General features: G+C 49.0%; 1 protein-coding gene across 1 annotated transcript in view; it reads left to right on the top strand.

Annotated features, from left to right (window-relative positions):
- LOC122931975 (solute carrier family 26 member 10-like) overlaps nucleotides 1–9,562 on the top strand; it is a 77,404-nt gene extending 67,842 nt beyond the window's left edge. Inside the window, exons 17-18 of the mRNA XM_044286100.1 lie at nucleotides 2,587–2,693; nucleotides 8,581–9,562. Coding sequence (XP_044142035.1) covers nucleotides 2,587–2,693; nucleotides 8,581–8,619 — 146 coding nt within the window. The 3' untranslated portion in view covers nucleotides 8,620–9,562. The remainder of the gene's footprint in view (nucleotides 1–2,586; nucleotides 2,694–8,580) is intronic.
- Nucleotides 9,563–13,707: the final 4,145 nt, after the last annotated feature.

The raw sequence follows: 13,707 nt of genomic DNA, 5'->3' as shown, positions 1-13,707 counted from the left end.
GTAATAACAGCCCCCCTTTGCCAGTAATAACAGCCCCCAGTAATAAGAGCCCCCCTTTGCCAGTAATAAGAGCCCCCCTTTGCCAGTAATAAGAGCCCCCTTTGCCAGTAATAAGAGCCCCCAGTAATAAGAGCCCCCCTTTGCCAGTAATAAGAGCCCCCAGTAATAAGAGCCCCCCTTTGCCAGTAATAAGAGCCCCCAGTAATAAGAGCCCCCCTTTGCCAGTAATAAGAGCCCCCCTTTGCCAGTAATAAGAGCCCCCAGTAATAAGAGCCCCCCTTTGCCAGTAATAAGAGCCCCCTTTGCCAGTAATAAGAGCCCCCAGTAATAAGAGCCCCCCTTTGTCAGTAATAACAGCCCCCCTTTGCCAGTAATAAGAGCCCCCCTTTGCCAGTAATAAGAGCCCCCAGTAATAAGAGCCCCCCTTTGCCAGTAATAAGAGCCCCCTTTGCCAGTAATAAGAGCCCCCAGTAATAAGAGCCCCCTTTGCCAGTAATAAGAGCCCCCAGTAATAAGAGCCCCCCTTTGCCAGTAATAAGAGCCCCCAGTAATAAGAGCCCCCCTTTGCCAGTAATAACAGCCCCCAGTAATAAGAGCCCCTCTTTGCCAGTAATAACAGCCCCCAGGTGCCAGTAAAAGTATTGTATATAATGAAAAAAAACAAAAAACACATACTTACCTCCATGTCAGCGATGCGATGCAGGCCTCTTCTGGCCTGTGTCCCACGCTGTATGGCTCAGGCGGCCGGCAGCCTATCAGAGGAAGGGAAAGGGACACGCCTCTCCCTTCCCTGCCACAGCACAGGCAGGCATCTGTATCGCTGTCCTGAGGACGGCGATACAGATGACTGGAGATGAGCGCTTCCACAATGGAAGCGCTCATCTCCCTGTGCCCCGCCGCCAGCTCGGGGGGGGGGGGGGGGGCAATTGCACCCCTCCTGGATCCGCCACTGCCTGTGTCCCTTGCTATACGGCCAGCAGCCTATCAGAAGAACAGGAGGGGACGCACCTCTCCCTCCCCTGCCGCAGCATAGACATCTGTATCGCTGTCCTGAGGACGGCGATACAGATGACTATGGAGATGAGCGCTTCCACAATGGAAGCGCTCATCTCCTGCTGTTGTGCCCTGCCGCCGGCCACCCCCACTTGCCATGCTGCAGTTTTATCTCCGTCTAAAATTCCAGAAAACTTGCCAGAATTGTTTTCTATTGAAATGCATTAATGCCGGATCCAGCCCCGTAACACAAAATGGATCCGGCATTGCAATCTGCGCTTGCTCAGAAAGCAAAAAATGTGAAAAACAATAAATGCAGAATCTGTTTTTCCGGATCACACCGGAGAGACGGATTCGGCATCTCAATGCATTTGTCATACGGATCAGGATCCTAATCCGTCTGACAAATGCCATCAGTTGGCATACGTATTGACTGATCCGGCAGACAGTTCCAGCGACGGAACTGTCTGCCTGAATCCTCTGCCGCAAGTGTGAAAGTTCCCTTACACTTGCCCTATCTACAGTAGGCCCTAAGGTGGCACATATGTTAATGTGTATTGTATGCTATTACATTTGGCCACACTTACAGGGGTTGTGCAGTTTTAAGAGGCCACCTGTGTGAGTGCTACGTCCTCTTCCATGTTTACCTACACGCCGCCTCTCTTGTAGCGGTGTTGCAGTGTTATTACAGATATTCGTCTCTTTTACTTGAATGGGAGCGGAAATGGTAATTACACTGTATCACTGCTACAGTCTAGACCAGTGATGGCTAATCTTGGCACTCCAGCTGTGGTAAAACTACAACTCCTAAGATGCCCCCCTTGCGTTGCTGCTCTCAGAACTCTGTAGAAATAAATGGAGCATGCTGGGAGTCGTAGTTTCACCACAGCTGGAGTGCCAAGGTTAGCCATTACAGGTCTAGACAGTGTGCAGGTGAACATTGAAAAGTCCTCTTCAAACAGATGATAGTCTGGAGTGCCTGGAGCTGGACCCCTATGGATCTGATATTGATGACCTATCTTGAGGATAGGAAGACCTGACTAAGAAAGGACCATGTCTCATATGTAAATCCCGACTTATGAGAAAGATATCGGAATAATAGACCCACCTAACAGAAGATGCTTCTCAGACAGCACTGATGTATGAACATAGAACGAATATACCGATCTATACTGGGGCAACCTCCCGCTGCAGGTGTTCCAATCAGGAGAAAGAATAGGGCAGATGAAGGCGTGCTAAAGTCTAAAAAAAAGATAAAAAAAAATAAAAACATACAAGATTAGGAATAAGGGAGTCGCCGACTTCTTCAGGCGGATCTAAGGGTCTTGTAAAAACACAAAACCATGTTCTTCAACTAGTGATGGATAAGGATAACTTTTTCAAAAGAGTGGAGGCTGCTATAGCAGAACATGAAACCAACTCCATTAAAGTTGGTACAACAAATACATACGATAATATAATATCTACATCCATTAGACAGCAGGTGAGTAGAAAGACGTGATAAAAACTTGTGTGTTCCTGCCACATCATTAAAGAGAGTTTTCTTATTAAAATTAAAAAATTTTAACTTTTTATCGTCTTTTTGCTTTCTAGCTAAAGTGCTTAGAACATTGGTCTCCATTGGTATCATGGATCATCTCAGTGAACAGCAAGTCTTCATATCTGTGCATGATGCTGCGTGTTATGCCGAGCAGAATATGGTAAGGATTTTTTAACACGTATAATATTTTTATATGCTTATTTGAGCTCAGTCAGAGGAATGATGTTGACGTCCAGGGGCTGTCCAAAGTAGAATGGACAGCATCCGGACTGAACATTGACCTACTATAGTCAATGAGCCAATCCGAGCATACACCATTTAAGGCCTCTTTCACACTACCGTATGGCTATTTCAGTGTTTTGCTGTCCATTTTTTGTTTCTGTTGTGTTTCCGTTTCGGTTCCGTTTTTCCATTCCGTTTTTCCGTATGGCATATAGAGTATACAGTAATTACATAGAACAAATTGGGCTGGGCATAACATTTTCAATAGATGGTTCCGCAAAAAACGGAACAGATACGGAAGACATACGGATGCATTTCCGTATGCATTCTGTTTTTTTGCGGACCCATTGACTTGAATGGAGCCACGCAACGTGATTTGCTGCCAAATATAGGACATGTTCTATCTTTGCACAGAATAGAGATACGGAAACGGAATGCATACGGATTACATTCCGTTTTTTTTGCGGACCCATTGAAATTAATAGTTCCGTATATGGACCATGTACGGAACGCAAAAAACAGCCCGCAAAACGAAGAAAAAAAAACGGTAGTGTGAAAGAGGCCTAAGTCTACTTTCCCACAAGACTCACCCATTCTAGTGGATGAGTTTGCAAGAAAAACAGGGATTATAGGGACCAAGTATGAAAATACAGTAAAATATTAGGTTAGCGAATGCTGAAGCTTGGAAATTCTCTAATTTCTATTAAGCCTCTTTCACACTACTGTGATGACATCCGTGATAATATGGTCAGTGGTTCGACTAAAGAATCCGTGTTTGGTCCGCGTGTCCTAACACTGCTAGGCTGGAAATTAATTTCCAATACAACTCCTACCAATGGTCCGTAGAAACCATGGACCAAACATCGATGGCATGCCATAGACTGTAATGTGTGTGAGGGATCCGTAATCACAGACAAAAACACGGCATGCTTCTGTGGCGTCACCTCGGACTCGCAGTCTGTGGAAAACCACTGATGTGCGAACATTAAAGTCATAAGGTACGTGTGCTGTCCGTGGAGACCATGGACAGCACACCTCCGTGATTCACTGACACGGAGGTGTCACCACTGAACTGAAATTTAGGGTAGCACTAAACACCACACGGGTAGTATTAGGGATGTGGGGTTTTGAGATTTTTTTTTTTCCATAAAAAAACTAACTATTTATTACATTAACCCACCAGGCTGGTAATGTAAGGTAGCAGTGCCAACCCTCATTATTACACTGCAATTCTTATTTTTCATGTGTGTAACGGATCACCTGGCACCCCGACTGAGTACCTCCGTTGCTGGATGCTCCTAGCGTTTCCTGAGGTCTCCAAGCACTCTGGCAGACACCACCATCACCGAACCGAAGAAGCAGATAAATCCTCTTCAAACATATGAATGCTATAGACAGTGGAATAGGAAACCATACGAATAGGTTTACGCTCCGAGCAGTCAAACTGGAACAGCATACCATAAATCCTCCCCCCAAGAATGAGACGACACTTCACTTTGAGGGTTAAAACAGGAACTGACTGTACTTGCACGTACAGCCTCTTTTATTCACAAACCACCAACATAGTACTGCCCACAGGGTTTTGAAATACAACCAATCAATATATTACAACACATACAATCTAAGTACAGCAACCAATCGTTCACGCCCCTAGGGGACCAGAAGGGAGACTGCGACACAGGACAGATACAACACATCCCCACAATGCATCATGGTTTCCTCCTCTCTACCCTGGAGACAACCGAGGAGCAATCCAATTATCTCTCAGGACAAAGGGAAATCGCCAATACACATGTGGAGACAACAGGACAGACATCACTATTTAAACACACAATGGGACAATGGCACAATAGGACAATAGAAACACACCCAGCATATTCCCCCCCTCTATCTATCCACTCAACTATCTCCCAAGCTGACAAGTTACACTTATTATAAATTGTTACAACTTTGTGAGTTTACATTGTCCATACATATAACTTACATCAATTTAACCAGTATAACTTGGGGACAAACCTATCCAAAATTCACTTGAATAGGTTCAGGGGTTTAAAAGTTAGTATGGGCCATAATCCTGAGGCAAGAGGCTGGTAAACAGGCCTCTCCAAAACCCAGTGGCAAGGTTGGTTTCGCCACACATCTCCCCCTCCCAGGGAAGACTAACCAGATACCTGAGTTAGTCTGGCAGTCCAACCACAACCCAATACTGGACCTGTTGAATCTTGGGGCCTGGCTCTGTTCTGTATGTCCCCAGCTGTTGAGTAGGCATCTGCTACTCCTTGCTTTCTTGTGGTTCTCCAGCTTGGAGCTGTAGGTACTTGGTGGGCAGAGGCCGACTGCACTCTGCCCAGATGCCAGCTCTTCCGCTGGGGATGCCTGTGGGAAGTCAGTCTCTGGACTAGAGGATAGGGGAGGGCAGAGGCCGACTGCGCTCTGCCCTGATGCCAGCTCTTCTGCTGGGGTAGCCTGTGGGGAGTCAGCCTCTGGACAAGAGGATAGGGGAGGGCAGAGGCCAACTGCGCTCTGCCCAGATGCCAGCTCTTCCGCTGGGGTAGCCGGTGGGGAGTCAGCCTCTGGACAAGAGGATAGGGGAGGGCAGAGGCCGACTGCGCTCTGCCCAGATGCCAGCTCTTCTGCTGGGGTAGCCTGTGGGGAGTCAGCCTCTGGACAAGAGGATAGGGGAGGGCAGAGGCCAACTGTGCTCTGCCCAGATGCCAGCTCTTCCGCTGGGGTAGCCGGTGGGGAGTCAGCCTCTGGACAAGAGGATAGGGGAGGGCAGAGGCCAACTGCGCTCTGCCCAGATGCCAGCTCTTCTGCTGGGGTAGCCTGTGGGGAGTCAGCCTCTGGACAAGAGGATAGGGGAGGGCAGAGGCCAACTGCGCTCTGCCCTGATGCCAGCTCTTCTGCTGGGGTGAGGGGGGTACAAGCCAGTCCTGTAACAAGGGGGTCGGTGGAGCAGGGGCTAGCGGCACTCTGCCCGGATGCCATCTCTTCCGCTGGGAAGGGATCAGTGGGTATCGCAGGCTCATCCCCTGCCCCCAGAACTCGGTTGGGAAGTAGCTGTGAAGGGGAGGGCTCGCTTACCTCCTCCTCCTGGTATCCCTGCGGAGATGGATGGGGATCTGGACCGACCGTCCAGAATCCCTGAAGGACTGGCACCGAGCCCGCGGTCTCATCTGCGCCCATGCAGAGGGGCTTGTGTTCCCCTTTTCCCGGTATCTCCGGCTGCTGGTGGAAGGTGAGGCCGGTTGCCTCTCCTCCCCAGGACTCTGGTTGCTGTAGGGCAGAGGGACCCCACATCTCCTCCCCCTGGAACTCAGGTTGCCGCTGGGGAGAGAGACCGGTTGTCTCCTCTCCCTGTGATATGCACTGCCGTTGGAGATCTGGGCAGGCGGCCCAGCATCTCTGTAGGGCCGGTAGAGAGACCTCGGTCCCATCTCCACCTGCCATCTGTGGGTCCTCCCAGGACCAGTCTGTGAGGTCCCTCAACATTTGCGAGTAAGGACCACCTGCGTCCACACCTGGCAACTCCGGCTGCTGCTGAGGGTCTGGGCCAGCTGCACAGCATCCCGGTGGAGAGCCTTCGGTCCCTTCTCCACCTGCCTGTTGTGGTTCCTCACAGGACCAGTCTATGAGGACCCCTACTTTGGGTTCCTTTGGCCGCCTCAGGGGGAGACTGCTAACCTCCTCGGATGCAGCCTCTGCTCAGCTGCTGTAACACTCCTTCCGCTGGGCAATTTCTCTCTCTTTCGCCAGTCAGAATTCTCGTTCCATCCTTGCGTATCGCTTGGCTGTGACCTGGTTCCAGATGGCCTGGCATATATCCATGGACACATTATCTCCATACTGGGCCACTCGCTGCCTCACCTCGGCCAGCCAGTCATCTTCAGAGCCTTCCATACTTGTCTGCTCCAAGTCGCTGGATACCTCTGCTCCCAGGGGCGCTGCACGAGTGCTAGCGTTTCCCTCAATTTGTAACTCCACATGTTACCGGTGTCTCTGAGCTGCTTCTCCTCGCACTAGGACGCCATCCCACTGCTTGCCACCAATGTAACGGATCACCTGGCACCCCGACTGAGAACCTCCGTTGCTGAATGCTCCTAGCGTTTCCTGAGGTCTCCAAGCCTTCTGGCAGACACCACCATCACCGAACCGAAGAAGCAGATAAATCCTCTTCAAACATATGAATGCTGTAGACAGTGGAATAGGAAACCATACGAATAGGTTTACGCTCCTAACAGTCAAACTGGAACAGCATACCATAAATCCTCCCCCCAAGAATGAGACGACACTTCACTTTTATGGTTAAAACAGGAACTGACTGTACTTGCACGTACAGCCTCTTTTATTCACAAACCACCAACATAGTACTGCCCACAGGGTTTTGAAATACAACCAATCAATATATTACAACACATACAATCTAAGTACAGCAACCAATCGTTCACGCCCCTAGGGGACCAGAAGGGAGACTGCGACACAGGACAGATACAACACATCCCCACAATGCATCATGGTTTCCTCCTCTCTGCCCTGGAGACAACCGAGGAGCAATCCAATTATCTCTCAGGACAAAGGGAAATCGACAATACACATGTGGAGACAACAGGACAGACATCACCATTTAAACACACAATGGGACAATGGCACAATGGGACAATAGAAACACACCCAGCATATTCCTCCCCTCTGTCTATCCACTCAACTATCTCCCAAGCTGACAAGTTACACCTATTATAAATTGTTACCACTTTGTGAGTTTACATTGTCCATACATATAACTTACATCAATTTAACCAGTATAACTTGGGGACAAACCTATCCAAAATTCACTTGAATAGGTTCAGGGGTTTAAAAGTTAGTATGGGCCATAATCCTGAGGCAAGAGGCTGGTAAACAGGCCTCTCCAAAACCCAGTGGCGAGGTTGGTTTCGCCACAATGTGCATTTAAAAAAAAAATCCAGAAACAGCACCATTATTGTCCTCTGGCTGTTTGGTAAAATTCAGTCCTTTTCTCGAGTGGAGTGGGTGGTAATACCAGATACAGCCCATGGACAAATGTGGCACTGTTTATGGAAAACCCACAAGGCCTATCATAATTCTTGACATTTTTCTTGGAATGTCTTTATCAGCAACGAAAAACGTGTAGATCTAAATCAAGTATGTACACTGTATAAAGCTTACTTTAACAGAAATTTACATCTGAATTGTAGTGCAGTCTTGCAGTAAAAGGTTGTATATTAGGCCACACCCCTTTTGTACAAAGCCATGCCCCTTTTATGTAAAACCACACCTCCTTTACAGGCTAGTCACTGATTATTTCTCTAAACCTACATACGGCATGCAACATTTGGTTAATTTGTGGTAAAAAAAAAAAAGGCATAAAAGAAGCAGACTCTCCATAAAGTTGCTTTAGATATTACCCTCATAATACATTAGTGCCTTAGACCAGAGATGCTCTGGATTTATTAAAGAGGCTGATGCTGGAAGACGGTGCATTATTAGACAAAAAAATTTAATATATATAATAGTGGTTTATACATTTGGGGGGTCATTTATCAAACTGGTGTAAAGTAGAACTGGTTTAGTTGCCCACCACTTTTCATTTTCCAAAAGAGCTGTGAAAAATGAAAGGTGGAATCTGATTGGTTGCTATGGGCAACTAAGCCAATTCTACTATACACCAGTTTGCTAAATCTCCCCCTTGGTTTTCTAAAGCAACTTATTATACCTTTATTCCATTGCCTGTATTAGTAGTCACCTAGTATGCCGTTCTGGAACTGTTCCTGTGTGGTCATTTATTTATATATTTTTATCCCCAACAGGACAGTTTGACGACCAAGGGCCCAATGGTGTGGGTGTAAGAACCGCCTTTTCTGGGAATCAGGATAGAAAGAGCAAAAGGATGCTGACTGGATGAAAAGTCCTACTTGGAGACAAGGAGGATGACTTATTAAGCAGTTTGGATCACATGCTTTACAACACAACCCTGGGATCCAAGATAACAGGACTGAGTGTTAAGGAGCACTTACCATCATTTTACTCAGCTGGAACAAATGAGGCACAGACAGCTTTTGTTGGGTTGTAAAAAGAACATGGCTTATTTTATTAAGGAGGTAAAGCTAACAACTGTCAGACGTCATCAGGCTGTGATAATGGACACTTGCATAGCTACCTATCGTCATATGGAATACGTTTCAAGACTGGAGACTATTCAAGATACACCTACTGTCTTTTCCTCTAGTAGATTGTAAGCTCTTGCTGGTAGGGTTCTCACCCCCCTCTTTTACGAATTTCATGCAAATTGTACTTGTGTTTTATATTACGTATGTACATATCCTCTTACATGTACAGCGCCATGGAGTTAATGGCGCTTTCTAATAAATAATAACTTATACACACCCTAAACAATCCTTAAAGGGGTTATCCAATGATGTAAAACATGAAAATCAGACATTATATAGTACAAGACCATCTCTTTAAAATTAAGCTAGAACCAGCCCGATACCTCACATGGATCCAGAGCTCTGCTTATTAATTTTCCCTATTTCAAATTGGAAGCTCAGGGACGTGTCCTTTCTGCTCCAGCTTTCTCCCTGTAACTGTCACAGTAGATTTGGCTGCTGGCAGTAGAAGAATAGAACTGAGCGTGTGCGACCACCTTCTTTAGGGCGGATGTGTGTCCCTAGCGGACCTGCTACATCCACATGTGATCGCCAAGCTGACATTCATTCATGGGGCAGGGCATAAGGTGCTCCCCCCATCTCCATCATTCCATCTTCTTCTGGCGCAAATTCTTGGTGCTCTTTTCTGTGCTACGCCCACTTGCTGCTTCAAAAGGACCTCTGCAGGACTCTGACACTCATTCTCTCTACAAGGCACTCTGGACAAGCTACATTGAGGGACACAGGTCAGGTAAGCTACCGTCCCCTTCCTACATGGTCTAGCCTACTCCCCTCATCTTTCACTGCAGGGTAATCACTATGTCAGAGCCCAGACCCCAAAACAAGCGGCGACTTCTGTGCACCATTTTGCCTGTGCTTCTTGTCGCTCTAAATTCCCATGCGGTCAGTTAGATCCTCTCTGCTCGTCGTGCTCTGCTCCATCACCAAGTGTCTCTGACCCTGACCCAGTCGCCCCTCCTGCCCAACCCACGGTAGAACCGGAGTGGGCGCATTCCCTGTCAAAGATGGTACAGGATGTCTCCCATACCAACAAATACTGGAATACTGGAAATACTGGGGCATTTGTCCGCTAGGCAGTCCTCTGAGCAGTCTGACTCTGGAAATCCTGTGGCTAATGCCCATCGTAGTCGCCCTGCAAAACGGGACAGGCCACCCTCCACCAGAAGAGTGTCTGCATCCCCCGTTTCTTCTGTCACACCACCACCTCCCAGAGATTCTCGCTCGGACATGTCCTCCCTGGAAGATGCCAGTTTTTCCTTCAGGCATTCCAGTCGCTCTCCGAAATGGTTCCCCAACCATCAGGAGTTTGATTCCTCTCATTCCAAGGAGTGGAATTTCCCTGACAGAGGTTTTACTTTGCCTAAACTCTTAGATGTCTAATACCCTTTTCTGGAAGATTTGACAAAGTGGTCGTCCTCTCCTATTGTGGACTCTCCCGTATCTCGCTTGGCTAAACATACCACCTTGCCTAAGGCAGATGGGGCTTCCTTTTACGACCACAGGGTTAAAAAATGTGAATCTTTTGAAGCAGTGGGCACAGCACTGTGGCCAGTTTTTGCCTCTATATGGGTGAGCAAAGCTATGTTTGAGTGGGCAAGCAAACTACACCAGGGCCTCTCCTCTGGGGACCACTCAGAGGAACTTTCTGAGATTGCCCTGCAGCTCTCCCAGGCCAGTCAAGGCCAAGCCTCTCTAGACACGGCCAGACTTATGGCCCGCTCGTCAGCTCTCTTGGTGGCTATTCGCTGTACACTTTGGCTCTCCTGCTGGGTGGCAAATGCCTTTAAAACGAGCCTTGACGGCCCTCCCTTTTGCCGGCAGCAGACTTTTTGGCAAACGCCTGGATGAAATCATCTCTGACGCTACAGGTGGTAAGAGGACTCATGTACCACAGAACAGGACACGCTTCAACAGCGTAGGCCTCTTTTTCACCCCTTTCGGAGTTCTAAGCGGCCAGCCGACAAGGCTACCGCAGATCAGGAGCGCAAGCCTTCCTTCAAACCTCTCCCTTCCTGGTGTCTCCGCCAACAGGGCTCCAAGTCCTATACCCGCAGACTTCCTCGGCCACCTTCATCTGTTTCGTCATGTCTGGCTGGCTCATGTCTCAGATGCCTGGGTGAGAGAAGTCATCTCAGAGGGTTACAAGCTGGCCAGGTAAGCTACTGTCCCCTTCCTACAGGGTCTAGCCTACTCCCCTCATCTGTCACTGCAGGGTAATTACTATGTCAGAGCCCAGACCCCAAAACAAGTGGCGACTTCTGTGCACCATTTTGCCTGTGCTTCTTGTCGCTCTAAATTCCCATGCGGTCAGTTATATCCTCTCTGCTCGTCGTGCTCTGCCCCACCACCAAGTGTCTTTGACCCTGACCTAGTCGCCCCTCCTGCCCAACCCACGGTAGAACCGGAGTGGGCGCATTCCCTGTCAAAGATGGTACAGGATGTCTCCCATACCAACAAATACTGGAATACTGGAAATACTGGGGCATTTGTCCGCTAGGCAGTCCTCTGAGCAGTCTGACTCTGGAAATCCTGTGGCTAATGCCCATCGTAGTCGCCCTGCAGCACGGGACAGGCCACCCTCCACCAGAAGAGTGTCTGCATCCCCCGTTTCTTCTGTCACACCACCATCTCCCAGAGAGTCTCGCTCGGACATGTCCTCCCTGGAAGATGCCAGTTTTTCCTTCAGGCATTCCAGTCACTCGCCGAAATTGTTCCCCAACCATCAGGAGTTTGATTCCTCTCTTTCCAAGGAGTGGAATTTCCCTGACAGAGGTTTTACTTTGCCTAAACACTTGGATGTCTAATACCCTTTTCTGGAAGATTTGACAAAGTGGTCATCCTCTCCTATTGTGGACTCTCCCATATCTCGCTTGCCTAAGGCAGACGGGGCTTCCTTTTACGACCACAGGGATAAAAAATTTGAATCTTTTGAAGCAGTGGGCACAGCACTGTGGCCAGTTTTTGCCTCTATATGGGTGAGCAAAGCTATGTTTGAGTGGGCAAGCAAACTACACCAGGGCCTCTCCTCTGGGGACCACTCAGAAGAACTTTCTGAGATTGCCCTGCAGCTCTCCCAGGCCAGTCAAGGCCAAGCTCGTTAGCTCTCTTGGTGGCTATTCGCTGTACGCTTTGGCTATCCTGCTGGGTGGCAGATGCCTTTAAAACGAGCCTTGACGGCCCTCCCTTTTGCCGGCAGCAGACTTTTTGGCAGACGCCTGGATGAAATCATCTCTGACGCTACAGGTGGTAAGAGGACTCATGTACCACAGAACAGGACACGCTTCAACAGCGTAGGCCTCTTTTTTGCCCCTTTCGGAGTTCTAAGCAGCCAGCCGACAAGGCTACCCCAGATCAGAAGCGCAAGCCTTCCTTCAAACCTCGCCCTTCCTGGCATCTCCGCCAACAGGGCTCCAAGTCCTATACCCCCAGACTTCCTCGGCCACCTTCATCTGTTTCGTCATGTCTGGCTGGCTCATGTCTCAGATGCCTGGGTGAGAGAAGTAATCTCAGAGGGTTACAAGCTGGAGTTCAGCTTCCCCCCTCTATCCAGATTTTTCGCTTATCTCCCCCAATCTCTTCCTTCACCGCCCATTCCTTTTTTCAGGCTATTCTCACCCTTTTTTGGCAGGGAGTGATTATCCCAGTTCGTTCAGTTTTTGCGAGTTTTACTCTAATCTTTTTGGGGCCCTCAAAAAGGAAGGTACATTCTGTCCCATCCTGGACCTCAAAGCCCTCAACCGCTTTCTTTGGCTCCACCGCTTCTGGATGGAGTCCTTGAGATCGGTCATTGCGTCCATGGAACCGGAGGAGTACGTGGCCTCGATAGACATCAAGCATGCTTACCTCCATGTCCCCATTTGCGTCAGTCACCAGAATTTTCTCCGGTTCACAGTGGGTCCTTTTCACTACCAGTTTGTGGCTTTCACGTTCGGGCTGGCCACAGCTCCCAGAGTGTTTACAAAGGTTCTGGCATTGGTCATGGCTCGGCTCCATGCCAGGGGAATAGTAGTGACTCCATACTTAGTAGATATTGTTCCGGGCAACGGTGGACAGCCTGTGCATCATCCTCATCATCCTGGACACTCTGGAACGCTTCAGATAGTTTCTGAACCAGCCAAAGTCACGTCTCGATCATCTCAGCAGCTGACTTTTCTGGGTTATTCGACAACTTTCAGGATATCTACTCAGAAGCTACCCACTCTCTGGCTTCAGATTATTCCCTTGTTGCGGCCCCGTCCTCTCCCCATTTGTCTCTGCATAAGGGTTCTTGGTCACATGGTCTCTGCCTTCGAGGCAGTACCCTATGCTCAGATCTATACCAAGACTCTTCAGCAAGACATTCTAACCCATTGGGACCGATCCCCAGCCTCCCTGGATCGGCTTGTACGCCTCCCTGCTCCAACCCGCCGGGCCCTCAGGTGGTGGTTCTTTACCCCTACGCTGACATCGGGCCGCTCTTTCCTTCCCCTCCGCTGGACGGTATTGACAACGGACGCCAGCCTCCAGGGCTGGCGGGGGAGGCTGCTGGACACTCTCTCCGTTCAGGGCACCTGGTCGCCCAAAGAATGCTCCCTTCCGATCAATATTCTGGAATTGCGGGCGATTCGTCTCTCTCTGCTCCATTGGACGGACAGTCTCCAGGGATGTCCAGTTTGAGTTCAGTTCAACAACTCCACGGCAGTACCATACCTCAACCACCAAGGTGGCACCCGGAGCCCTTCAGCCATGTTGGAAGCAGCGCTCATCCTCAACTGGGCGGAGAGCAAT

The sequence above is a fragment of the Bufo gargarizans genome, chromosome 3 (assembly GCF_014858855.1).
Source record: "Bufo gargarizans isolate SCDJY-AF-19 chromosome 3, ASM1485885v1, whole genome shotgun sequence".
In the NCBI taxonomy this organism is placed as follows: Eukaryota; Metazoa; Chordata; class Amphibia; order Anura; family Bufonidae; genus Bufo; species Bufo gargarizans.
The sequence above is the reverse complement of the archived record's forward strand: the minus strand, read 5'-3'. Positions and strand labels throughout refer to the sequence as shown.